At 42.0% G+C, this 26,274-nt stretch overlaps 1 protein-coding gene across 18 annotated transcripts in view; it reads right to left on the bottom strand.

The window, feature by feature from the left end:
* The window catches only part of TAF1 (TATA-box binding protein associated factor 1), a 100,923-nt gene that overhangs the window by 4,904 nt on the left and 69,745 nt on the right, over positions 1-26,274 (bottom strand). For 4 of the 18 annotated variants that reach the window (XM_074391613.1, XM_074391612.1, XM_039475439.2 and 1 more), the window contains 7 exons: positions 14,452-14,519; positions 13,854-13,970; positions 10,656-10,781; positions 9,458-9,559; positions 9,021-9,177; positions 7,922-8,099; positions 2,724-4,939 (listed from right to left, as the gene is read on the bottom strand). In XM_074391613.1, coding sequence (XP_074247714.1) covers positions 4,717-4,939; positions 7,922-8,099; positions 9,021-9,177; positions 9,458-9,559; positions 10,656-10,781; positions 13,854-13,970; positions 14,452-14,519 — 971 coding nt within the window. In that variant the 3' untranslated portion in view covers positions 2,724-4,716. The other 14 variants (XM_074391616.1, XM_039475441.2, XM_074391615.1 and 11 more) reach the window with 13 other exon arrangements.

Below are 26,274 nucleotides of genomic sequence, written 5' to 3'. Positions count from 1 at the left end.
AAGTGCTGAGATTACAGGCGTGAGCCACCACGCCCAGCTGATTTTCCTCATTCTTTTAACAGCTGCACATTTTTTAACTGAATGGATATACCATAATTCAACCTCTCTGCTACTGATAGACATTTACAGGTATTGATCGACTTATGACCTATCCAACTTAAGACCATTCGACTTTACGACCACAATCGCTAACCACGACTGCTCCACATCTGGCAGCGTAAACGATGCCCAGCTGGGCGCATGACAGTGCGGACCAGCTTCTGACAGCACTACCATCTCCGCGTGCACCATTTCAACTGTACATATAGCCTACTCAACTTACGACCAAATCGTGTTATGACCGTTCCGCGGTCCCGACCGTGGTCGTTAAGTCGAACACTAGCTGTATACCCTACAGGACAAGTATTCAAGCCCCTAGTCCCATTTTCACTTTTGTCACAAGGATGATCTTACAGTTTCACAGAGGAAGCTGAAGCTATGACGCGTTAACTCCTCAATTTCCTATCTCCCTATATGCACTGATATATAACTACATCCATTCTTTTCTCTCAGGGTAAAAGATTTCTCAAGGCAGTATCTCTACCTATGTTAGCTAACACCCTCTCCCGTTTTCACAGGTCCTTCCAACAACTATCCTCTCTTGCTTTCTTCCCCTAAGCCTACATAGGTATACTTATTTTCCATCTTAAGACTCTCCCTCTCCCTAGCTTCTTAAAAGAGTAGTCTTATGGGCTGGGCATGGTGGCTCATGCCTGTAATCCCAGCACTTTGGGAGGCCGATGTGGGCGGATCACTTGAGGTCAGGAGTTTGAGACCGGCCTGACCAACATGGAGAAACCCTGTCTTTATGTTTAAAAAAAAAAAAAAAGTAGTCTATGATCTCTATCATCACTTCTTCACCTCCCATTTGTTCTTTGCCCCACTGCTGGTGGGATTACAATCTTACTACTCTGCTAAAACTGCTTTTGATTTCTCAGGTCACCAGTGACTTACTAGTTGCCAAATCCAAATGCTCTCTCTCGGGCTTGACTTACTTTAATTTTCTGTGGTGAATATATTGTCTTTTTTTTTCTTCCTTAAATCCCTTCTCTGGTTTGACAAACACCACTCTTCAGGATTTCTATTTCTGACTACCCCTAAATACTGGTCTTCACCAGGAGTCTATCCTCCATACTCTGACTCTACACATGCTTCCTGAGTGATATCCCCTACTTCCAAGATTGTACAAATCCTATACTTTCTTTATACACACCACACTTCAAACTTAACATGCTTCAAATTAAGCTTAGTACTGTTTCCCCTAGCTTCCACCCTCAACCTGTTCAGTAAATGGCATCACCATTTATCCAGTCACCCAAATCAGAAACCTAGGTTCCACCCCCTTACTTTCCATTATGCAATCAGTCACCAAGATATGCCACTCATTCCATCCCTGCTGCCAATGCCTCAGTGAAAGTTTTGGCCTCCATTATTTCATATCTGGCATCACCCCTTATCCCTTCTACTTTCATACTGCTGCCAGAGCGATCACTTTAAAATGAGCATTTGATTCTGAGCTTGTGATCACTATACTACGTATGTTCCCTGCATTCCAGCCGTCCATAACTACTTGTAGTTCTATGAACATGTTTCATGCTAAGCATTCTGTTCCCTCTGCTTAGAATGCCTTCCCACCCCCACCCCTATTACAATCTGGTAAATTCCTTTCCACTCTCCATGATTTTAAGAGTCTCCTCTGTGAAGCATTCTTTTTACTTCGTAAAGAACTTTTTCCTCTCACTAGGGATTCTTGTAAATATTTATTGCAATGATCACTTTTTATTAGACTTCTTCATTTACATATCTACCTCTCATTCTAGACCCTAAGTTCCCTGCAAGCAGGGACTCATCTTACTCCTGCATCAGCATCTGGCAGGCTGCTTATAAAAACAGGTGGCTTGGTCAGGTTCAGTGGCTCATGCCTGTAATCCCAAGACTTTGGGAGGCTGAGGTAGGTGGACCACTTGAGGTCGGGAGTTCGAGACCAGCCTGGCCAACATGGCGAAACTCCATCTTGGTTGGACGCAGTGGCTCGCCTGTAATCCCAGCACTTTGGGAGCCCAAGGTGGGCGAATCACCTGAGGTCAGGAGTTTGAAACCAGCTTGGGCCAACATGGCAAAACTCTGTCTCTACTAAAAACACAAAAATTAGCTGGGTGTGGTGGCAGGCACCTGTAATCCCAGCTACTCAGGAGGCTGAGGCACAAGAATTGCTTGAACCTGGGAGGCAGAGGTTGCGGTGAGCTGAGTTCACACCACTGCACTCCAGCCTAGAAAAATGAGCCTGGCATGGTGATGCGCGCCTGTAATCCCAGGTACTCAGGAGGCTGAAGCAGGAAAATCACTTGAACCTGAGAGGCGGAGGTTACAGTGAACCCAGATCGTGCCACTGTACTCCAGCCTGGCAAACAGAGGGAGACTCCATCTAAAAAAAAAAACAAAATAGGTGGCATGATAAATGTTGAAATAAACCAATGAATAGCATGTACTCACCCGATCCCCCCAACCAAAATTCTGGAAGCCACCTTCCATTCTTCCTTCTCTACCCCCAAATGCCAAGTCCTACTACTCCCTAAAGATCTCTCAAATCTATCCCCCCTCCTCCCCATCCCAATGCCATAGCCCCAGCTCAGGATCCATTCTCTCTTACTTGAACTAGATCCATCCATTCTCCACACTACTGCTGGAATTTTTTAAAAAATTTTATTACAAAAATAATACATATTTGTAAAAAAGTTCAAACAATACAGAAATAAAAACACAATAATCCCACCCTGCACACATACAAACACAGAAGTCCCCTCCCCTCCAATCCTGTTCCTGGGGGGGTTATCATTGTGAACAGTTAGCATATCCTTTCAGGCTTTTACTTTGCATACACAAGGATATATAAACACATATAAATAAACAAACATGGTTCTGTCTTTTACAAAAATGGGATCACATGTATCTGTTACATATGATTCTTCAATTTCTTTCTTCATTCATTACACAGATTTCTAAAACACAAACCTGATTATATCACTCCTCTGAGAGCTTACTTCCCAAAATATAAAAATCATATGCATTAACATCAAACACAAAGCTCGTGATTATATGGTTCCTGCCCATCTTTCAGTCTCATCTCTAGCCATTCCAGCATTAAAGGACTGGAATATAAACCACCTTAAATCCTTCCTGGAACAAGGCAGGTACAAACAAACAAACAAACAAACAAACAAACTAGGAACACACTCTGCCATTTCTAGACTGTGGTCTTTCCACTTCATATTACACTTTGCCTGGACATTTCCATCTGGCAAGCTTCTACTAATTCTTCAACAATCACCTTAAAAGTTACCTCTAGGGAAGACTTCCCTGATTTTTTCAGACATGATTACTCTTCTATTTCCCCTATACTTTATAGCTAGCTTCTTAATTGCACTTATCTCACAGTACTATGATGATTTATTAACGTTTTTAATTCCACTTCCCCTCCCCCAACTCGATGGTGAGCTCTTTGGATAAAAGGGATTTGTCTTATTTACCTTTGCATCCCAAGGATCTGATAGAGTGCTTATCATGAAAAGCAGATGCTCAGTAATGTATCTGTTGAGGATCTTATGATTCTACGAACATTTACTGAGTACCTACTATGCACAGAACCATATCCTAAGTATGAAAAGAAACAGAAGACAGAGTCTTTGCTCTAAGAAACTTACCATTTTCCTACCATTTCCCCTGGGTGTGGGGAGGGAGGACAGAAAACATTTAGATGGCAACATTATCATTTCTGACATAAAGGCTGTTTTAAAATTTACGGTAATTTGCCTCAAATCCATTTAGGAATTAGGCATTGCATAATTAAATAAATAATAAAATAATGGGCAGGTTGTCTGATAGGTTTAAAGTGTAGCAGAGTCCACTAGAACCCAATTCTCTGTCCCAGCAGGAGGGTTCTCATCTGTTCCAGCCTGTAAATTAGAAAAGTGAGATAATACCATGCTTGGAAATAGTTTGTTTTTTTTTTTTTTTTTTGAGATGGAGTCTCACTCTTTCGCCCAGGCTGGAGTGCAGTGGCGTGATCTCCACTCACTGCAACCTCTGCCTCCCAGGTCCAAGCAATTCTCCCGTCTCAGCCTCCCGAGTAGCTGGGATTACAGGCATGCGCTACCATGCCTAGCTAGTTTTTGTATTTTTAGTAGAGATGAAGTTTCGCCATGTTGGCCAAGCTGGTGTCGAACTTCTGACCTCAGGTGATCTGCCCGCCTCGGCCTCCCAGAGTGCTGAGATTACAGGTGTGAGCCACCACGCCCGGCCAGAAATTTCCTAATACATCAAGAGGACATAAAGTTACTAGTTCTTTCATAATTTCCCCTCCTTCCCCAGGGAAAAATTATACCAAAAGTAGTAAATGGAGTTAAAGGAGGACACGGAAGAATGAGCTTGCTCTTTTTGATAGTGGTAGGGAAAAGGGGGTTGCTTTGTTTTAAACCACAGGGTGACATTGCCCCAGGAAGATCAGGAGAGGTGATTCATTATCATTTACTACTTACTACTTTTAAAAAGGCTAAGGTGTTGTTAGTTAATCCCATGATTTCAGGATCAGATACTGTACAAATACGAACAAATTGGGGAAAGGTGAACGACCTAGGCTGGAGAACAGGGAAGGCTGACCAAGGAGGCCCAAAGGAAGCCTCATTCATCAGAGTCCAAGTCACTATCCCCAGCAATGGAGTGGAAATCCTCACTGTCCTCCTCGTCCTCTGACAGGTGGACCTGGCTTAGTACGCTCGGCCCAGAGCGCTGCTCTTCCTCCTCCTCATCTTCTTCCTCCTCTGATACCTCATACCCACCGATGCTGCTGAAGCTTGTGTCTTGGGTGTTCGACTTGGGATCAGGCTCCTCATAGCTCCCATAACTGAGAAGAGAAACATGTCATCTCTCAAGCTCGGACACCATTCTCTAGCTGACCATTCCCATTCTTAGTGCCACCAAATGATCAGCCCATCTCACCTCCCCTGGATACTAAAGTGACTGGTTCTGGACTGTTCTACATGTCCCTGAGAGAAAAATAATCCTGTTCAAAAACATCAACTTGCCAACTTCATATACACAAGAGCCTGAATGAAAGAAACACCCTTACACCTGAACAACACACTGTCATCTTACATGACCATAAATGCTCTGTCAGCCTCATGGTTTCATCTACCACTTAAGAGTATCCAATTAGTCAACAGTCCTGAAGATTCTCTCTTTGATATATCTTGTCTCTATCCCCTCCTTTTCATCCCTACTCTGCCTGCCTTGGCTTAGTCCTTTGTTATCTCTGGCCTGCACTACTAACTCGTTATGCCTCCAGTCTTGCTCTCCTCCAATTACTTCTTCACACTTCTGCCAGAGTGCTCTTTATTTTTTGTTTGTTTGTTTATTCTTAATTTTACTTGAAAAAAAAAAAAATCACAAGTAATGCACGTCCACTGGTTAAAAAAATTAAACATACACCAGAAAAAGAAAAAAGTATCATCAATAACTTCATCATCCAGAGATAACCTTTTGGTATATTACCTTCCAAAATTTTTTGTGCACTTTAGATACTTAAACACTTTTATCTAATTTACAAAATCAGGATACTCCACATACGCTCCAGGAATCTGCCTTTTTCACTAATGATTATAATGAACATCCTTCTATGTCAATAAACATATGTCTATAGTATAATTTTAATAGCTACATGGTATTCCACCATATGGCTATAACATGACTTAACACTCTCTCACTAGGACATTTAAGCTGCCTCCAATTTTTCCACTATTAGAAACAATGCTGTCATAAACATCCTTACGCAAACATTTTGATAGTGTGTTAATTATTCCCATAAAATGATTTCCTAGATGTGGATTTTTTGGGCCAAGGTGGATGCACATTCTTAAATGTTTTTATTTATGATGATAAATTGCTAAGACTCTCTCCAAACCACCCCATTTTATCAATTGACATTATCATCAGTAGTTTGAGATTATCTTTTTCCTCATACCCTTTCCAAACACTAGGCGTTATTATTTATTTTAATCACCAATTTGATAGGTAAAAAATTGCACTTCGTGATTTTACTGCACTTCTTTATTAGGGAAGTTATTTTTTCTTTTCTTTTTTTTTTTTTTTGAGACAGAGTCTTGCTCTGTCACTACACTAGAGTGAAGTGGCACAATCTTGGCTCACTACAACCTCCGCCTCCCAGGTTCAAATGATTCTCCTGCCTCAGCCTCCCAAGTAGCTAGGACTATAGGCATGCACCACCATGCTCAGCTAATTTTTGTATTTTATTAGAGATGGGGTTTCACCATGCTGGCCAGGATGGTCTCGATCGCTTGACCTTGTGATCCATCCGCCTCGGCCTCCCAAAGTGCTAGGATTACAGGTGTGAGCCACCACGCCTGGCCGAGTTATTTTTTCATATATTTATTGGTCATTTGCATTTCTTTTTGTAAATTAGTTCATGCCTTTGCCCATTTTTCTTTTGGGGCACAGAACAATCTTTCTAAAATGTAAATCTGATCATACTAACCTCATTCAATGACTACCCAGAACTTTCAGGCCCTTCATGATTTGGTATTTACCTTCCTCTTTAAATCATTTCTATCACATGAATTATAGATCTTACATGGATCAGTCAAAAATTTTCAGTCACACTGAACTACGTGTGTTCTCTAAAAGTATTTCATGCCTGTGTCCATAAATGCTCTTCCAAGTCTCTGGAATGCCTATTGCTTTCTTTTTCATTTAGCTAATTCCTATTCGTATCTGGCTCAGCTTCCTTCTCTAACTAGCTCCCCTTCCCCACCTCTACCTAAGTCCTCGAAAAACCCTGTGGTTGCTTATCATAGAACTTTTCATATTACACTGTGATTGCCTGTTTACCTGTTTTAGGTTTCCTACTAGACTGAGCTCCTTGAAGGAAGGGACCATGTCTTAGCTGTTTCTGTACCTATGATAAATATGTGCTGAAATAAAAAAATTTGTTTACAATGTTATTTGCATATTATTTGCTTGCTGGTTAGATGTATCATAGGTACATTAAATCCAACATGTCCAAATCCAAATCCATTTTTTCCTCCTTTACTACCCCATCTAATACATATTATTCCTCTTTCCTCTACCAGAGACATTCCCATTCATCATTCATCTAACCTCCTTTTCTCTTTATGTCCCTTTATTTTCCCCACTCCTGACAGGTCCCTATTGATATCCTCATCATCTGTCCCACAATGTCCCAAGTTATACAAATTTGATGTTACTTCCTTTTCCTTAAACTGATGACTCCTATTACCTACAGGTTAAGGTCCAAATGTCTTAGCACGCCTTCTGAAGTCCTCCACAGTATAATCTCCCTTGCTACTTCTGAAGCCTCAACTCTTCAACAACTTTCATTTGCTCTGGAACATTGGTGTTCTATTTCTGTGTCTCTGAACACATTGTTCCATCAATAAAGATCTCCCTACCCTCTGCCGTAATACCTACTTAGTAAACTTTTATTCATCTTTTAAGCCCTAATTCAAATGTTCCCTTCCCCGTGAAACTTTCCCTGATAACTCCAAGCAGAGTGAGACACTCTCTCCTCCGTGGTGCCTTGGCACTTTGTCTTACACTTATGCTACAGTATTTATCACATTGTATTTATAATTATTTGTTTGTGTCAGTCTCTTTCACTAGTCTGTGAGCTCTTCAAGGGCAGGATATGTTTTGCTCCTCTGTGTATCCCCAGGGCTTAGCACAGTGCCTGGCCCTAGTAGGTAGCTGCCCAGGAAATGTTTGATGGATGAAAAGTAATCTGATGCTGGGCCCCTTGACATCATAGTTGGGCACTGATGCCACAGCCCTGTAGCATGTTGCTGCCGATTACCTGATGTTGCTATCCTCCAAACCATGGGAAGCCTCCCCACCGTCTCCCTCATAGGACATCATGCTTTCTTCATTTTCCATGCCCATCCTTGTGTTCTCCTGAAGCATGCGGGGTTGTTTGGGTCTTATTCCACCAGATCCCACATCAGAGTCACTTCCACTTTCACTCAGCTGAATAGCTGTTAGAAGAGACAGATTCTGGTTCATCAAAAGTTAAGTTTGACAATTAACATCTTTGGCTTGATCTTCCCAAACTACTCACTCTCACACATCTACACAGGCATCTTACCTATACTCCTCACCTCAAAGGCCTCTCTTCTAACTGCCTAGGGTCAATAGTAGCAAGGTTTGTAGTTTAGAATCTGCCAAATAACAATTTCCTTTTCCATCTCAGGCCAACCTCTCTGTATTTTTTCTACCATCTCCTCCCATACTTTTCCCCGGCCATTGCCAATAATCCACAAAACATCCCAAAACAGGATCTTTTTCCTTAATTTCCCTTCCCTGTTGCCACATATAACACTTTGCCACTCTGTTCTCATCTTTTTTTTTTTTTTTTTGCTTTGGAGACAGAGTCTTACTTTGTTGCCTAGGCTGGAGTGCAATGATATGATCATGGCTCACTGCAGCCTTGAAGTCCTGGGCTCAAGCGATCTTCCTGCCTCAGCCTCCTGAGTAACTGGGACTATAGGCATCCGCCACCACACCCAGGTAATTTTTATTTATTTGCTTTTTGTAGAGACTAGGTCTCACTATGTTGCCCAGGCTGGTCTAAAACTCCTGGTCTCAAGTGATCTTCCTGACTTGGCTTCCCAAAGTGCTGAGATTACAGGCATGAGCCACTGTGCCCAGCCTTTAACAACTATCCAAATCAAAGCTGTTACTTAGGCACTGTCTTTTCCACTGTTCTCTTTCGTACCTCCTGCTAATGAATATGATCATCCTATGCGTGAGTGCTCAGTACACTCCGGTCTCCTAATAGAAAATCAACAAAAGAGGCAGCTTCCAATAAAAGCATGTGGCCAAGAGTGTCAATCCAGTCCAGTCCTGAGGGTGCTATAGTGAGTTATAAAGGAATAGAAGCAATCGTCGAGGCCTACCAGAGAAAGGATTGTCTCCTTCTTCATCACTCCCAGCATCTTCCTCATCATCTTCTCCTTCAGACATAAGCAAATCCTCATACAGGACACTGGCTTGGGGCTGTTGTACAGTTCCTTCCTCTTCATCTGCAAGATCACCATCTCCATCTTCACCTTCCTGAATGAGACCAGTTGGAGGTCGAAGTCCTATCAACTGACCAGAGACCAGAAGCCACCACCAGGCACCTCCCTCACCCACCCCTCCACTTGCTACCTCACAAGAAGTTAAGTATTTTTGGTGGATAGATTGTTTAGTTGGTCCCAAGGATTAAAGTCTGATTGGGGCTCACTAAGGAGACCACCTGATATCACCTGAGGATTTGGCCTGCCCTGTACTGATGGGGCTCCTATCATATAAGGGTGTAATGTAACCATAAGCTTTCTGTAAGCATACTCACTGGGGCTGGAGTCTTAGGTTTCCCATCCTCCTCCTCATCATCATACCCTTCAATATCTACATCAGAGTCTTCCTCGCCCAGCCTACCTCGGCCCTGGCGCATCTGAGTAAGAACACAAATAGCACATCATTGAGGGACGTGCCTGTAGAGGAGTTAACCAAGGGCTCTCACCCAGGATGGATGCTCCTCCCTGATAACCCAGCCAACCCCACTGCTAGTGGGGGCTGTTTACACAGCTCAAGGCATGCGCATTTTCCCCCATTCTTTGGAAATCACAGCCAGAGTAAAAAACCCAAAGAACAGGAAAGGCACTTAGTCTACTCTTACTATATCATTACAAACAGATTCTTCCTTTCTAATCCCAAACTTTCCTTATAGCTTGTGTTGAACTCTTTGGGATAGAAAAACTCTCCTAGGTTTTACACTTTCCAGTGGAGGAACCCTGACTCAGAATAGCTATAGGATTTCTGGCTTCAGACTAGGACTATCTTCTGATACCTCTAGAAAAGGCCAATTTTAAAAATTATTTTATAAATAATTTTCATTTAAATTATAACACACATAAAGTAGGCCAATTATTTTGAAGTGTCTGAGTGCAGTTGGTTGTTCTAGTCACCTATCAGGCTACTCTGATGCGTCAAACACTTTTTCCATACTTGTGCTTTCCCTAAAGTTCTGCTGTGCCTGACTGTGCCCATGGAGACAGACAGAAGATAACACCAGTCACGCCACCTGCCACCATCCCACCTTGAAATTCCTTTTTTTTTTTTTTTTTGAGACGGAGTCTAGCTCTGTCACCCAGGCTGGAGTGCAGCGGCACAATTTTGGCTCACTGCAATCTCCACCTCCCGGGTTCAAGCGATTCTCCTACCTCAGCCTCCCGAGTAGCTGAAATTACAGGTGCCCGCCACCATGCCCAGCTAATTTCTGTACTTTTAGTAGAGACGGGGTTTCACTGTGTTGGCCAGGCTGGTCTCGAACTCCTGATCTCGTGATCTGCCCGCCTCGGTCTCCCAAAGTGCTGGGATTACAAGCGTGAGTCACCGCGTCCGGCCTTGAAATCCCATTTCTAAGCTTTCATTCCCAGGGCCAAAGGGCCCAGTCATTCTTGACATATGTCACATATCACCACCACCATTCCTCTAGCCCCACTTGCAGGCATAATACCAATCTTACAGAGTGAAAAAGAAAATCCTACCTGTGTTACCTGCTTTTCTGGAGTGGCAGTGGGAATATCCAAGACCGACATATTGCTCTCATCTTGAAATACAGAGGCATCTCGAGACATGCTGAGGGATGTGTTGGTATCATACAAATCAGGAGGCTGTGGCACAAAACATACAATTTAGCTTCTTATCTAGGAAAGGGAAAACAAATACAGATAATTCCCCTTTAAAGCATTTACTGAAGAAAAAGATCATGCAGAGCAATTCGGTTAAAGAGAAACGCAGTTTGACACAGCTTTACAGACAAGTTTTTGGGACTCATAAATGTTGCCTATTCTAGTATACAGGTGCCTGATGCATGTAATCAGAAGCCTGAAGCAGAAATGCACCAAAGCTATGGGACAATTTTATGTCCTAACAGCCTTTCTGGTCAATAACCTAGTTTTTTCTAAGCATTGTCTTTTGGTTTTTAGGCCCAAGGCTTCATATCAGTGCTATTTTGATTGTTTGATTAGGAGACTAAGAAGAAATGAGATAAGGGAATTTCAATTCCAACAAGAGCATGGAATGCTTTGATAGTTTATGAGCCCACCAGAGGATGCTATGAAGCAAAATGGCATGGTGAAAAACCATAGGCTTTGGAGTAAAATGCCCTGGGTTTGAGTCCTGGCTCCAATACTTGCTAGCTGAGTAACTAACAAATTACTTAACATCTCTAGGCCTTGGTTGACCCAACTATTAAAAAAAACATGGATGATAATGTCTACCTCACAGGGTTGTTGCGAGAATTAAGAGATGTGTAAGTTCCTTACCCAATGCCTGGTACTCAATAAATTATACATCCCTTCCCTGTTTTCTCCCCTGGAAAGAACAGGGATTTAGCAAATGGACTATTCGGGCAGGGGGGAGGGGGGTGGGCAAAAGGGACTAAAGTACTCACAATATAATGTAAAGTGAAAAGAGTAAGACACAAAACTGTATTGATCATATTTCATCTTAAAAGTGTGTCTATAAACACAAATACAGACACTACAGATATGAAAGAAATAAAAATATTCACAGTAGTTGATGTTGCTTCTGAGTGGTGGAAGTGATTACAAGTAACTTATTTCTTTTTATTTTCCAATCTTCCCTAATGAACATGTTACTTTTATCAACAGAAAACCCACATATGTGCTACACTGTGTTTTCTGAAAAAGAAAACAAGACTAATTGAGAAGAAGGTTTTGGAAAAATAGAGACAAAACAAAATTCAAGGCATTACAAAGCAGATAAATCAGTGAGGGACAGAAGGAGGGAAAAATAAAGGGATGAAATTTCTGCAAAACCTTACAGTACAGTGTAGAAAACTGCAAAGTCAACACTTTCAGATAAAGTGTTATATTGAACAGATGATGCAATGCAAGTTAGGTGAAAATAGTTGAGTGAAAATACATTATTGACCACCACCACTTAGAAGTTGAAAGGTATGATTACTATCATGCTTCTTACAACCAAAATTGTATTAAGACAGGTTCAACTTTTGCGAACACACTCTGTAACATCTGAGTTTGAGAACAGTAATGTGTGAGGACAGTCACTCATGTACACCTTGCTCAAGTTAAGAGGTAATGAGTTGGTTACTATCTTAAACTGTTTGTGAATGAAGGGGATGATGAAAAAGTGAACTGGAATAATGAAGCAGTACTATCTAATCCTACTCTTCATAGTAAACCCTCTAACTGCACCACACAACAGCTAATACTCAAGAGAGAGAATAGTTGACAGGTTTTCCTTAGCCATTTGAGGCAGTGTGGGAGATGTAGGGAAGAAAGGAAGGTGACTTTGGGGTCCAAGGCTTTGACTCACCAAAGGACTAGGCTTAGACTGTCCTAGAAATGAGCAAACCACGTGCCATTCAATGACTCGATTCTCCTGGGGAACGATGGCTAATACCCAGGCTTTAACTTACCAGAAAGTACCTTGTGGAAGCTGTGGGCCTATTAGCAAATAGGGCCTTCCTAGGCAACATCACTCACCCAAGCCCCCTTGACCCAATCTGCCCACACAATCCAAGAGCCTTTCCTTGTTCTGGACCTTGAAGAAGTATCTGAGGGTTCTTTTATACCTGGCCCCTCAGTAACCTAGGTTGTGGGATGAAAGAGAGAGTAAAAGATAGATAGGGATAGTGCATGAACGAGATTTAGAGACAGCAATAATCCAACAGAGGTCACACAGGTTGCATTATCAGTTCAGAAGAAAACCTGGATAGAATGAAAAAAAAATTTCCTGGGGAAATTGGCAGAGTTCTGCATTAAAATATTTCATTAAATTTGAAAGGGCCTCAGAGAACAGATAAAGAAACAAGCATTTACTGAATGTTTACTATGTGTCAGGCAAATTAAATTAATTCATTTTATGTTTACAACATCTTGAAAAGATTTTAGAGAAAAGGAAACTGAGAGTCAAGTTAACTTTCCAAGATCACAATGCTTGACAGAAGGAGAACTAAGACTCAAACCCAGGCCTGTTTTATGTCAAATCTTACGTACTTTCCACCCTACCATAGTGCCACCAATACAGAAACCAAGCAACAGTGATATTTTGTTAAGTCCCATTCTTCAAATATACCAACCCTCTAAGAGTACAGTATAGAGGAAATATACTCTTAGTGTATTTCAAGGGTTCAGTCAGACCAGAAAGACTAAAAATTTCTTATTTATCCTGCTCTCTAATTCTTTTGACATGAACATTTAAGAACATTATAAACACTACCTTTCTTCATTTACTAGAAGGAGTCAATCCAGGAAAATGGCTGACTTCTGAGCTACACTGAGATACCTCTGAGGGAATGAGTAACCAAGTGTCTGTAAGGCACAAGAACAGTGTCCTGTGTCTGTAAGAAGTCTACACTCTAGGGATGTTCTAGAGTCCCAAATTCATGGACAAGAGAATTCCAGAGACCCAGAGGATGGCTGGGTCAGGAATCTGGTATTCCCAAACACTGCCTAACAACTAAGGCCCCACCCCACTCATTCATCCCACAGCTGCCTCTTCTGGATTCAAGGCCACCAAGACCCATGGCCCTCACTCACCTTAGCCTTTGAGAAGACAAGAAAGCACACGAAAGGCATATGAAGAGGAAGGACAGAGAAGAATGGTATCTCAGTAAATGGATTTGTTAACATGCTCCCAATTTCCCAAACCAGTAAGAAAACTATTAAGAGGAGGTATTTAGTCCTCAGACTCACCTGAGGTGTGTAGGGCCCTGGGGTCATTGGGTCCAGGCTTTCTAATTCTGCTTCCTCCAAAGCTGCTTCTTTAGCTGTACAAATATCCTTCTCAAGTTGAGTCAAATGCTCATCATACTGAGAAATAAAATAAATTCATTCAACATGTATTTAAGTACTAAGGATACAAAAGCCAACAAATCTTCATGGACAAATATCCCACTTATATTCTAGTGGCAGGACACAGATAATAAATTAAGCAGGGAAGGAAATAGGGGATGTGGATTTGAGGGACAGGGAATACTACATTTTAAAACAGGATAATCAGGGAAAGCTCCTCATTCAAGGGAACAGGATTTCAAAAAGCTAGATCCCAAGGGGATCTTCTTTTATTTTTTGAGACACGGTCTCGCTGTTGCCCAGGCTGGAATGCAGAGGTATGATCACAGCTTACTGTAGCGTTGATCTCCTGGGCTCAAATGATCCTCCCATCTTAGCCTTCCAAGTAGTTGGGACCGCATGTATGCACCACCACACCCTACTAATTTTTAAATCTTTTTTGCAGAGACGGGGTCTCCCTATGTTGCCCAGGCTTGGGATCTCCAACTTTACCACCTACCTCAGTCAATGTCTGGTAACAGACGTTCACAATCTCCTGAGCAGTCTTAGTATACTGACTCTCAGGCCCTATAAATAAAATAAGAAAGTCCTGTTATCTTTGCAGACTTGTTCCAGAATTTTACATTCTGTCACCAGCAGTATGTCCCATTAACCTAGACCTAGAAAAATCATGCTTCGGCTTTAACTTAGACTCTTGTTTTACTTCCAGAGGCAGTAAATTTCAAACGTATGCAAAGTACACTAACATAATAAACTCCCATGTACTCACTAGCTAGCTTCAATGATTATTAACACATGGCCAATCTTGTTTCATTTACTTCAATTTTCAGACTCTTCTCAAATTTTTGTGTAGCAAATTCCGGAATCATAACAATTTTCCTTTAATTGTTCAGTATGTGTTGCTAAGGATGTTTTTTTTAAAAAAAAAAAACAAATAGAATCTCTGTTGCCCAGGCTGGAGTGCAGTGGTGCAATTTTGGCTCACTGCAAACTCCACCTTCCAGGCTCAAGCAATTCTTGTGCCTCAATCTCCTGAGTAGCTGGGATTACAGGCATGTGCCACCACGCTCAGCTAATTTTTACATTTTTAGTAGAGACAAGGTTGCCACGTTGGACAGGCTGGTCTCCAACTCCTGGCCTCTTAATAAGTGGTCCACCCACCTCAGCCTGCGAAGTGCTGGGATTACAGGCATGAGCCACTGCACTCAGCCTAAGGAGGCTTTTAATAAACAATTATGTATGATAATGTAAGGTGAATACATGCCATTATACATTTTCCAAAACCCATACAATGTATACACCACCAAGAATGAACCATGGACTTGGGGTGATAATGATATGTCAATGTAGGTTCATCAGCTAACACAATTAATATAGCACTTTGGTGCAGGATGCTATTTTTGTTTTTTGACAGGGTTTCACTCCATCACCGAGGCTGGAATGCAGTGATACAATCATGGCTCACTGCAGCCTTGAACTTCTGGTGTAGGTATGCACCACCATGCCCATTTTTCTTTGTTTGTAGGGATGGGGGTCTCACTATGTTGCACAGGCTGGTCTTGAACTCCTGGCCTAAATAATTCACTTACCTCTCTAATCTCGGCCTCCCCAAAGTACTGGGATTATAGGCATGCGCCACCATGCCCAGCCTGGTACAAGATGTTGATAACTGGGGAGGCTATATGTATGTAAGGGAAGGAAGTATATGAGAACTCTGTAACTTCTGCTCAATTTTGCCATTAATTAAAGGTGCTCTAAAAACAAACCAACTATATCACACCTAAAATAATTAACAGTAATTCTTTAATACTATCAAATAGCCTGCCAAGATTCGTATTTCCCAAATTACCTCATAAACATTCTTTTGCATTTGATTTCTTTGAATCATAACCCAAAAAAGGTCCATACATCGCATTTGGCTGATGTGTCTCCTTAAGACAATTTTACCTATAAAGATGATTCTTAACTATACAGTTCCCCAAATGGCCTTAGTTACAAGTTGCAAACTGGTGGCTTGTAGTTTTGCTCGGCTCACATAAAAAATTAGTTCAGTTTTTAAAAATGGATTCAGCTATACACTTGTAATACATAAAACACTTTTCTGTATCTAAGCTATATTTCAATAAAAGAGTTTTTGAAAAAAAAATTTATCAACTAAGTTAAATGTTTTCAACTAACATTTAACAGTTGCAAGATTTCACATAAAAACCTAAATTGTCTGGCTTCTTTTTTAGAAAATTTTAAAATGTGGCCAAGACAGGGTCAGCATTCCCACAAGGCACCAATGGGCTGGGGCTGAGTAGCAGCTGCTCCTTTTAGATAAAGCCTGTGTTCTCCAGGTTATCATAGTCCCTTCCCAGGTCTGCTTATCTTACGCCTAGACCCCGAAGGCATTTGAGTTTTCAATCCCTACCTTAAATACTGAAAATGTTCTTTAATATACTGATCATTCACCTATTTATTCATAAGACATTTTCTCAATACCTTTTGTGTGCCAGGCACTGGAGATGATAGAAATGAGTGAGATATAGGTCATATCCTCAAGAAGTTTATAGCCTAGAACAGTGAAATTGACTGTAAACAAATATAGGGCAATACAATGCAATAGAAAAAAACAGTGGCATAAAAGAAGTGGTTGATTCTGGGCGGTAAAAGGGGAAGAGGAATTGAGAAAGCCTTCACAAAAGGTGATCCCTAAATTAAACGTAGTGTTTTATCAGGATATAAAGGATAAAATATACCACAGCCAGGCACGGTGGCTCAAGCCTGTAATCCCAGCACTTTGGGAGGCCAAGGTGGACAGATCACTTGAGGCCAGGAGTTTGAGACCAGCCTGGCTGGCCAGCATGGCAACATCCTTTCTCTACTAATAATACAAAAATTAGCTGGGCATGGTGCTGCGTGTCTGTAATCCCAGCTACTTGGGTGGCTGAGGCACAAGAATCACTTAAACCCGGGAGGCAGAGGTCGCAGTGAGGCAAGATCGCACTCCAGCCTGGGCGACAAAGCGAAACTCTGCCTTAAATGCGCACACACACACACACACACACACACACACACACACACACACACGAATTTCAAATTATACCACAAAGCTATAGTAACCAAACTGGCATGGTACTGACATAAAAACAGACACACAGACCAATGCACAGAATAGAATACACAGACAGATATTAAACCATATACAGCCAACTCATTTTCAACAAAGGCAACAAGACCACACACTGGGGGAAAGGATAGTCTCTTTAATAAATGGTGTAGCCGGGAGCGGTGGCTCAAGCCTGTAATCCCAGCACTTTGGGAGGCCGAGGCGGGTGGATCACGAGGTCAAGAGATCGAGACCATCCTGGTCAACATGGTGAAACCCCGTCTCTACTAAAAATACAAAAAATTAGCTGGGCATGGTGGCACGTGCCTGTAATCCCAGCTACTCAGGAGGCTGAGGCAGGAGAATTGCCTGAACCCAGGAGGCGGAGGTTGCGGTGAGCCGAGATCGTGCCATTGCACTCCAGCCTGGATAACAAGAGTGAAACTCTGCCTCAAAAAAAAAATAAAAATAAAAATAAAAAATTAAATGGTGCTGAGAAAACTGGATATCCCCATCTTTCACCATATACAGAAATCAACTCAAAATGGATTAAAGACAAATATAAGACCTGAACTATAAAATTACTAGAAGAAACATTGGAGAAATGCTATAGGATGCTAATCTGGGCAAAGTCTTTTTGGGTAAGACATCAAAAGCACAGACAACAACAAAAGGCAAACAGACAAAGGCACTCAAACAACACAGTAGCAAAAAAAAAAAAAAATCTGATTAAGAAATGGGCAAAAGACCTGAAGAGATATTTGTCCAAAGACATCCAAATGGTAAACAGGTATATGAAAAGGTGCTCAACATTAATAATCATTGGGGAAATGCAAATCAAAACCACCATGCGATTGCTTTTTTTTTTCTTTTTGAGACAGGGTCTCACTCTGTCACCCAGGCTAGAGCGCAATGGCGCAGTCATGGCTCACTGCAGCCTAGCTGGGACTACAGGCAGGTGCCACCACACCTGGCTAATTTTTGCATTTTTTGTGGAGATGGGGTTTTGCCCTGTTGCCCAGGCAGGTCTTGAATTCCTTGGCTCAAGCAATCTGCCTGACTCGGCCCCACAAAGTGCTGGAATTACAGGCGTGAGCCACCACACCTGGATAGAATGGCTTTAATCAAAAAGACAGCAAATAACAGATGCTGATGAAAATGTGGAGAAAGGGGAACCCTTGCACACTGTTGGTGGGGATATATAGTAGTACACAGCCATTATGGAAAACAGTATAGAGGTTCCTCGAAAAACTAAAAACAGGATTTTCATAGGATGAACCAACAATACCACTGCTGGGCATAAATCCAAAAGAAGGGAAATCAGTACATTGAAAAAATATCTGCACTCCCATGTTTACTGCAGCACTATTCACAATAGCCAAATGTAGAATCAATTTAAGTGTCCATCAATAGATACATGGATAAAGAACATGTGCTGGTCGGGAATGGTGGCTCATGCTTTTAAACCCAACACTTTGGGAGGCCGAGGCGGGTGGATCACCTGAGGTCAGGAGTTCCATTCCAGACTGGCTAACATGGTGAAACCCCATCTCTACTAAAAATACAAAAACAATTAGCAGGGCATGGAGGCAGGCACCTATAATCCTAGCTACCCGGGAGGCTGAGGCAGAAAATAACTTGAAACCAGGAGGTGCAGGCTGCAGTGAGCTGAGATCATGCCATTGCATCCAATCTCAAATTTTAAAAAAACTGTTATATATATGCGATGGAATATAAAAGTGAAATCAAACCAGTATGGTTGGAAACAGAGATTATTATGTTACGCAAAATAAGCCATGCACAGTAAAACAAATATTACACGTTCTCACTCATGTGGGAGCTAAAAACGTAGATGCCATGAAGGTAGAGAGTAGAATGGTGGTTAGCAGAAGTTGGGAAGTGAAGAGATATGAGGGGTGAGATAGGAGAAATAAATTCTAGTATTTGATAGTATAGTAAAGAAATTAGTTAACAATAACTTATTACATATTTCAAAATAGCTAGAAGAACTGTAATGCTTCCAATACAAAAAAGAGATAAATGGTTGAGGTGATGGATATCCCGATTACCCTGATTTGATCGCTACACATCATATACATGTATCAAAGTATCACAACTATGTACAACTATGATCTATCAATAAAAAACAACAGGCCGGGCACGGTGGCTCAAGCCTGTAATCCCAGCACTTTGGGAGGCTGAGGCGGGTGGATCACGAGGTCAAGAGATCGAGACCATCCTGGTCAACATGGGGAAACCACGTCTCTACTAAAGATACAAAAAAAAATTAGCTGGGCATGGTGGCACGTGCCTGTAATCCCAGCTACTCAGGAGGCTGAGGCAGGAGAATTGCTTGAACCCAGGAGGCGGAGGTTGCGGTGAGCCGAGATGGCGCCATTGCACTCCAGCCTGGGTAACAAGAGCGAAACTCCGTCTAAAAAATAAAAAAATAAAAAAAAATAAAAAACAACAACAAAAAATACATACCATATGTATATGTGAAGCTTTCAGGTCATATCTACTATGACTATTACAAGCTATTACCTAAATTTAAAAAGTCTCAACCAGGTGCGGTGGCTCACACTTGTAATCTCAACACTCTGGGAGGCTGAGGCAGGAATATCGCTTGACGTCAGGAGTTCGAGACCAGCCTGGGCAACATGGTAAAACCCTGCCTCTACTAAAAATACAAAACTTAGCTGAGCATGGTGGCACACATCTGTAGTCCCAGGTAATCGAGAGGCTGAGGCATGAGAACAGCTTCAACCCAGGAAGTGGAGGCTACAGTGAGCCGAGATTGCACCACTGCACTCCAGCCTGGGGACAGAGCAAGACTCTGCCTCAAAGAGAAAAAAAAGTAAGTCCTCTCACAAGTATAGGTCGTTTATTCTTTAAAACATGTAAGCCGGGCACAGTGGCTCAAGCCTGTAATACCAGCACTTTGGGAGGCTGAGGCGGGTGGACCACGAGGTCAAGAGATCGAGACCATCCTGGTCAACATGGTGAAACCCCTTCTCTACTAAAGATACAAAAAAAAATTAGCTGGGCATGGTGGCACGTGCCTGTAATCCCAGCTACTCAGGAGGCTGAGGCAGGAGAATTGCTTGAACCCAGGAGGCGGAGGTTGCAGTGAGCCGAGATGGCGCCATTGCACTCCAGCCTGGGTAACAAGAGCGAAACTCCGTCTAAAAAAATAAATAAATAAAAAATAAAACATGTAAAATAAAGTTGTGTCCTAACAGAAACTAAGAAAAGCCAATTACCAAGATATTTGGGGCTGGGCGTGGTGGCTCATGCCTGTAATACCAGCACTTTGGGAGGCGGAGGCAGGAGGAACAGTTGAGCTCAGGAGTTCGAGACCAGTCTGGGTAACAAAGTGAGACCTTAATTCTACAAAAAATAAAAAAATTAGCCAGGCATGGTGGCGTATATCTGTAGTCCCAGCTATTTGGGAGGCTGAGGCAGGAAAATGGCTTGATCCCAGGAGAGTCAAGACTACAGTGTTCACACAACTGCACTCCAGCCTGGGTGACAGAGACCTTCCTTCCAAAAAAAAAAAAGACATTTAAGACATATATAAAGATAGCAGAGATGGCTCACAATCAAGAAAAGTTTGATTGTCAGGCATGGTGGCTCATGCCTGTAATGCCAGCACTTTGGGAGGCTGGGCAGGATCATCACTTGAGCTCAGGAGTTCAAGACCAGCCTGGGCAATATGGCAAAACCCTGTCTATACAAAAAATACAAAAATTAGCTGGGCATTGTGGCGTACACCTGTAGTCCCAACTAGCTGAGGCAGGAAAATCGGTTGCGCCCAGGGGGTCAAGGCTACAGTGAGCCATGATCACGCCACTGCACTCCAGCCTGGGCAGCCTAGGTGACAGAGCGAGACTCTATCTCAAAAAAACAAACACGGCCGGGCGCGGTGGCTCACGCCTGTAATCCCAGCACTTTGGGAGGCCGACGCGGGTGGATCACGAGGTCAAGAGATCGAGACCATCCTGGTCAACATGGTGAAACCCCGTCTCTACTAAAAAACACAAAAAATAAGCTGGGCATGGTGACGCATGCCTGTAATCCCAGCACTCAGGAGGCTGAGGCAGGAGAATTGCCTGAACCCAGGAGGCGGAGGTTGCAGTGAGCCGAGATCGTGCCATTGCACTCCAGCCTGGGTAACAAGAGCGAAACTCCGTCTCAAAAAAAAAGAAAACAGAAATGTTCCTAGAGAAAATAGAAAGGCTGCATACAGGTTACAGGCCTCCTTCACCAAGCCTGTACAATAATAGTTCCTTACAGTAGTGTAGGCTCTTCTACCTACAGGGACCTGACCTGCCTCATGGCTAAAACTCCAGCCTGTAAATTAGGAATTCAATCTTTATTCTACTTTAGTTTCAAAACTTAAACATGGGGACGGGCGCGGTGGCTCAAGCCTGTAATCCCAGCACTTTGGAAGGCCGAGGCAGCTGGATCACGAGGTCAAGAGATCGAGACCATCCTGGTCAACATGGTGAAACCCCATCTCTACCAAAAATACAAAAAATTAGCTGGGCATGGTGGCGTGTGCCTGTAATCCCGGCTACTCAGGAGGCTGAGGCAGGAGAATTGCCTGAACCCAGGAGGCGGAGGTTGCGGTGAGCCAAGATCGCACCATTGCGCTCCAGCCTGGGTAACAAGAGCGAAACTCCGTCTCAAAAAAAAAAAAAAAAAACTTAAACATGAACCAACCTCTCAATATCTCAATTCCTTCACTTTATAATACAAGGAAAAATTAGTTTTATACATTTGTAAAGTTTCTTTCTTACTTTAATCCATTTTGAAAATGGGACCTCTTCCCTACCCATTTTCTTTGCAACACATCACTCTAAGAAATATCCACTAATGGCCAAACGCAGTGGCTCACGCCTGTAATCCCAGCACTTTGGGAGGCCGAGGTGGGCAGACCACCTGAGGTCAGGAGTTCAAGACAAGCCTGACCAACATGGAGAAACTCCGACTCTACTAAAAATGCAAAATTAGCTGGGTGTGGTGGTACATGCCTGTAATCCCTGCTACTCAAGAGGCTGAGGCAGGACAATCACTGGAACCTGGGAGGCGGAGGTAGAGGCGAGCAGAGATTGTGCCATTGTACTTAAGCCTAGGCAACAAGAGTGAAACTCTGTCTCCAAAAAAGTCATCTACTAATAACTCTAAAATGTTTTTTTTTTTTTTTTTTTTTTTTTTTTTGAGATGGAGCTATGCTCGTTACCCAGGCTGGAGTGCAATGGCGCGATCTCGGCTCACCACAACCTCCGCCTCCTGGGTTCAGGCAATTCTCCTGCCTCAGCCTCCTGAGTAGCTGGGATTACGGGCACGCGCCACCATGCCCAGCTAATTTTTTGTATTTTTTTAAGTAGAGATGGGATTTCACTATGTTGACCAGGATGGTCTCGATCTCTTGACCTCGTGATCCACTCGCCTCGGACTCCCAAAGTGCTATTACAGGCTTGAGCCACCGTGCCGGGCCTAAAATATATTTTTTAAAAAACCACACACACACACACACACACACACACACACACACACTCTTTACACACCTGATACACTTATGTGTTTGATTATTAGCTGTTTGTGTCTGTTATCAGTTTTAGACAGTCCATGTTCTCAAGTTATGAGGGCTTCAGCTATGAAACTCTATTACACTATTATATGCAAAGGAGCATTTAAGTCTTTCTAATGAAACATGATGGTAGAACTGGCAAACCACTGTTAACATAATGGATAAAAATATCCGCTGTGATGTTTTCTTATCCCTGCCTATGCCAGGAGTTCTTGGAGTGGTTAATGCGGGAGAGATCTACAAACCCCTTAAAACTATAAACAAAATTCTGTATGCAATATACTTTTTTGAGAGTAGAAAAGCCATAGTTTTTCATCGGATTTCCACAGGATCCCATAACTGTCTCCATAAATCTAAAAATACCGCTCTACATTCTGGAGCAATCAGGAGCTTACTAAAAGTAGGATGATCAGCTATAGGTTTTGTAGCTTAGGAAGAAATGAGGAATCCAAGTAAAGAGACAAGGACAATAGAGCCTCTATAGGAATAGTAAAGGTGCTGAAGCTACCAAGGGGATGCTGGGAAGAAGATTAAACAGAAACTGAACTCAATTCCCAGTCCCTAAAGGGCTATATTATACAGAAAATCAGAATGAAGTTATAAATTTCTTGAATTACACCAAAATGAATCTGTGATTTGTCACTGTACTCAACAGAATAAGCTACCCACACATAAAAAGGAATGTTTTTCTGAGTATATTTTGCTTTCTCTCTCTCTTCTTGTTAAATCATGGCCAAAGCAACTCTACATGTCTCAAAGAAACGTATTTATTTATACTTTGCCTCATACCAAATAAGGAACCGTAGAGTCTACAGAATCACATACAATTCAAATTCAAATGTCCTTAAATAAAGATAATTCCAGTGATAGCTTTGGGAAGTTTATATTACACCAAGAAAATTTCTTTTCTGGTTTCAAAGTTAATTTCCTTCTTTATGGTGATGTGAGAAGAAATGCAAGTCACAAGCTTCATGGTTCTAGTTAGAGGGGGAAAGCAAGCATTATTGCTGCTAATTTTCTTTTCTTTTCTTTTTCTTTTTTTGACACAGTGTCTCACTCTTTCACCAGGCTGGAGTACAGTGGCTCGATTTCTGCTCATTGCAACCTCCACCTCCCAGGTTCAAGCATTCTCCTGCCTAAGCCTCCCCAAATAGCTGGGATTATAGGCGTGCACCACCACACCCTGGCTAATTTTTTAGCAGAGATGGAATTTCACCATGTTGGCCAGAGTGGTCTCAAACTCCTGACCTCAGGTGATCTACCCGCCTCGGCCTCCCAAAGTGCTGGGATTACAGGCGTGAGCCACTGCACCTGGCCTATTACTGCTAACTTTCTGAAAGGTTTCAGAGAAAAACACCAGTAAAGTTGGTAAGCACCACCTGGACACCAAGGAAAAGAGGGAATTTGTGATCACTCCTAGGCTCACGCTTCCCTTGAGAACTCTCCCACAAATAATAAAAATAATCCCTCCCTAAGAAAATGAGTACTCTGTCAAAACAGCATAACTATCTTGACGGTGGATGGTGTGGGGATATGTATTTGTTCCAATGTGACATTAATAAAAAATAAAACCTCAGTAGCAGTAGAAAGCTTTTTAAAAGAGTATCAGTGCCAGATATAAAAAGAAAAATCCACATATTAAATTCCTAAAGAAATTACAATTACTAAATACAACTATGCATAGTCTGAATCCCAAAGAGGTGAGCTCTGACTTTGAAATTCTTATTTATCTTCAAACTAGATCCAGAACAAGTGAAATTTAAAGAGAAGTAAATCTAATCTTTCACAATATAGCTAGGCTCCTTACATTATGTAGAAAGAGGATCAAATGTAAATTAAGATGTTTAGTTTTCAAGATTAAGAGGTTCACAGTCTCTCAAACCTGCGTAACATAATCTCAGTCACAATCTAGACTAGAAATTCAAGAAGGGAGAAAACCAGAGGGAATTGGGGTGATAAATCTCACTGGCCAAGGGTCTATTCGATAAAAAGCCCAAAGACCCTGAAAATGTTTTTTTCCCACAAATGAACCACCATTCCATTTAGCAACTTAAAAATATATAAATAAATAGATAGCTTTGGCTAAAAACATATCCTCATATCTCTACAACTAGAAAAATAATATAAACACCTCAAAACACCTTTTCCTATAGAGTAAAATTTGTAAAAGGCCTTGACTCTTCACTGTAAAGCATTTACTATAAGCCAGGTACAGCACCAGGCTCTGGTGATACAAAAATAAAAAAACAAAAACCAAGAGATAGGTCCCTGATGCTCTTTTTAAGGGTTCATGGAAGTTAGATACATACAAACTTAATTTCAATACTAAGGAACTATAAAGAAGTAACTGTGTCAGAGAATCAGGCAGTGTTAAAGAACACTTCACAACAAAACAATATTGTCATAGAAACGAAATGCCAAATGACAGTTATCACTGGGCAATTTCCCTCTATCTGTTTCGACCACAGTATTTTTAAAACAAAATGGAAATCCAATTTAGGTATTTTTTCCAGAAACATTCATAACGACATCCTTTGCCTTTTTTGGGTCCCATATTATAAAGAAAGTCATATACGATTTGTCTAACTTACACAAATTTTACTTAAACAAGATCAAATACTTTTATGAATAAAAATCATCATAACATATTGTCAAGCATCAAACTGCCAAACTGTAAGACAGAACATGGAGCTGGGCATGGTGGCTCATGCCTGTAATCCCAGTACTTTGGGAGGTAAGGCAAGTGGATAACTTGAAGCCAGGGGCTCAAGACCAGCCTGGCCAACATGGCAAATCACCTATTAACCAAAAAAAAAAAAAAAAAAAGAAATTAACTCTTTCACTTGTCAAAAAGGAAAAACCATATACTATACATAAAAAAAGGTCCAGAATACTGGCTACTAAGGGGATGGGAGGAAGGGAAGAACAAGAATTTTCCTTTTCACTTTATATAATTCTGTTTTTTCATTTCTTCAATGAATATGTAATTTTTATAATAAAATGTTGAGTTACATACTTTTACAGGAATAATTTTTTTTTTTTGAGATGGAGTTTCACTCTTGTTACCCAGGCTGGAGTGCAATGGCGCGATCTCGGCTCACCACAACCTCCACCTCCTGGGTTCAGGCAATTCTCCTGCCTCAGCCTCCTGAGTAGCTGGGATTACAGGCACACACCACCATGCCCAGCTAATTTTTTGTATTTTTCAGTAGAGACGGGGTTTCCCCATGTTGACCTGGATGGTCTCGATCTCTTAACCTCATGATCCACCCGCCTCGGCCTCCCAAAGTGCTGGGATTACAGGCTTGAGCCACCGCGCCCGGCCTACAGGAATAATTTTTTTATTTTTTTATTTTTTTTTTCTGAGATGGAGTTTCGCTCTTGTTACCCAGGCTGGAGTGCAATGGCGCCATCTCGGCTCACCGCAACCTCCGCCTCCCGGGTTCAGGCAATTCTCCTGCCTCAGCCTCCTGAGTAGCTGGGGTTACAGGCACACACCACCATGCCCAGCTAATTTTTTGTATTTTTTTAGTAGAGACGGTGTTTCACCATGTTGACCAGGATGGTCTCGATCTCTTGACCTCGTGATCCACCCGCCTCGGCCTCCCAAAGTGCTGGGATTACAGGCTTGAGCC

The sequence above is a fragment of the Saimiri boliviensis genome, chromosome X (assembly GCF_048565385.1).
Source record: "Saimiri boliviensis isolate mSaiBol1 chromosome X, mSaiBol1.pri, whole genome shotgun sequence".
Classification (NCBI taxonomy): domain Eukaryota; kingdom Metazoa; phylum Chordata; class Mammalia; order Primates; family Cebidae; genus Saimiri; species Saimiri boliviensis.
Note: the sequence above shows the minus strand (reverse complement) of the source record. Positions and strands in the feature narration are given on the sequence as shown.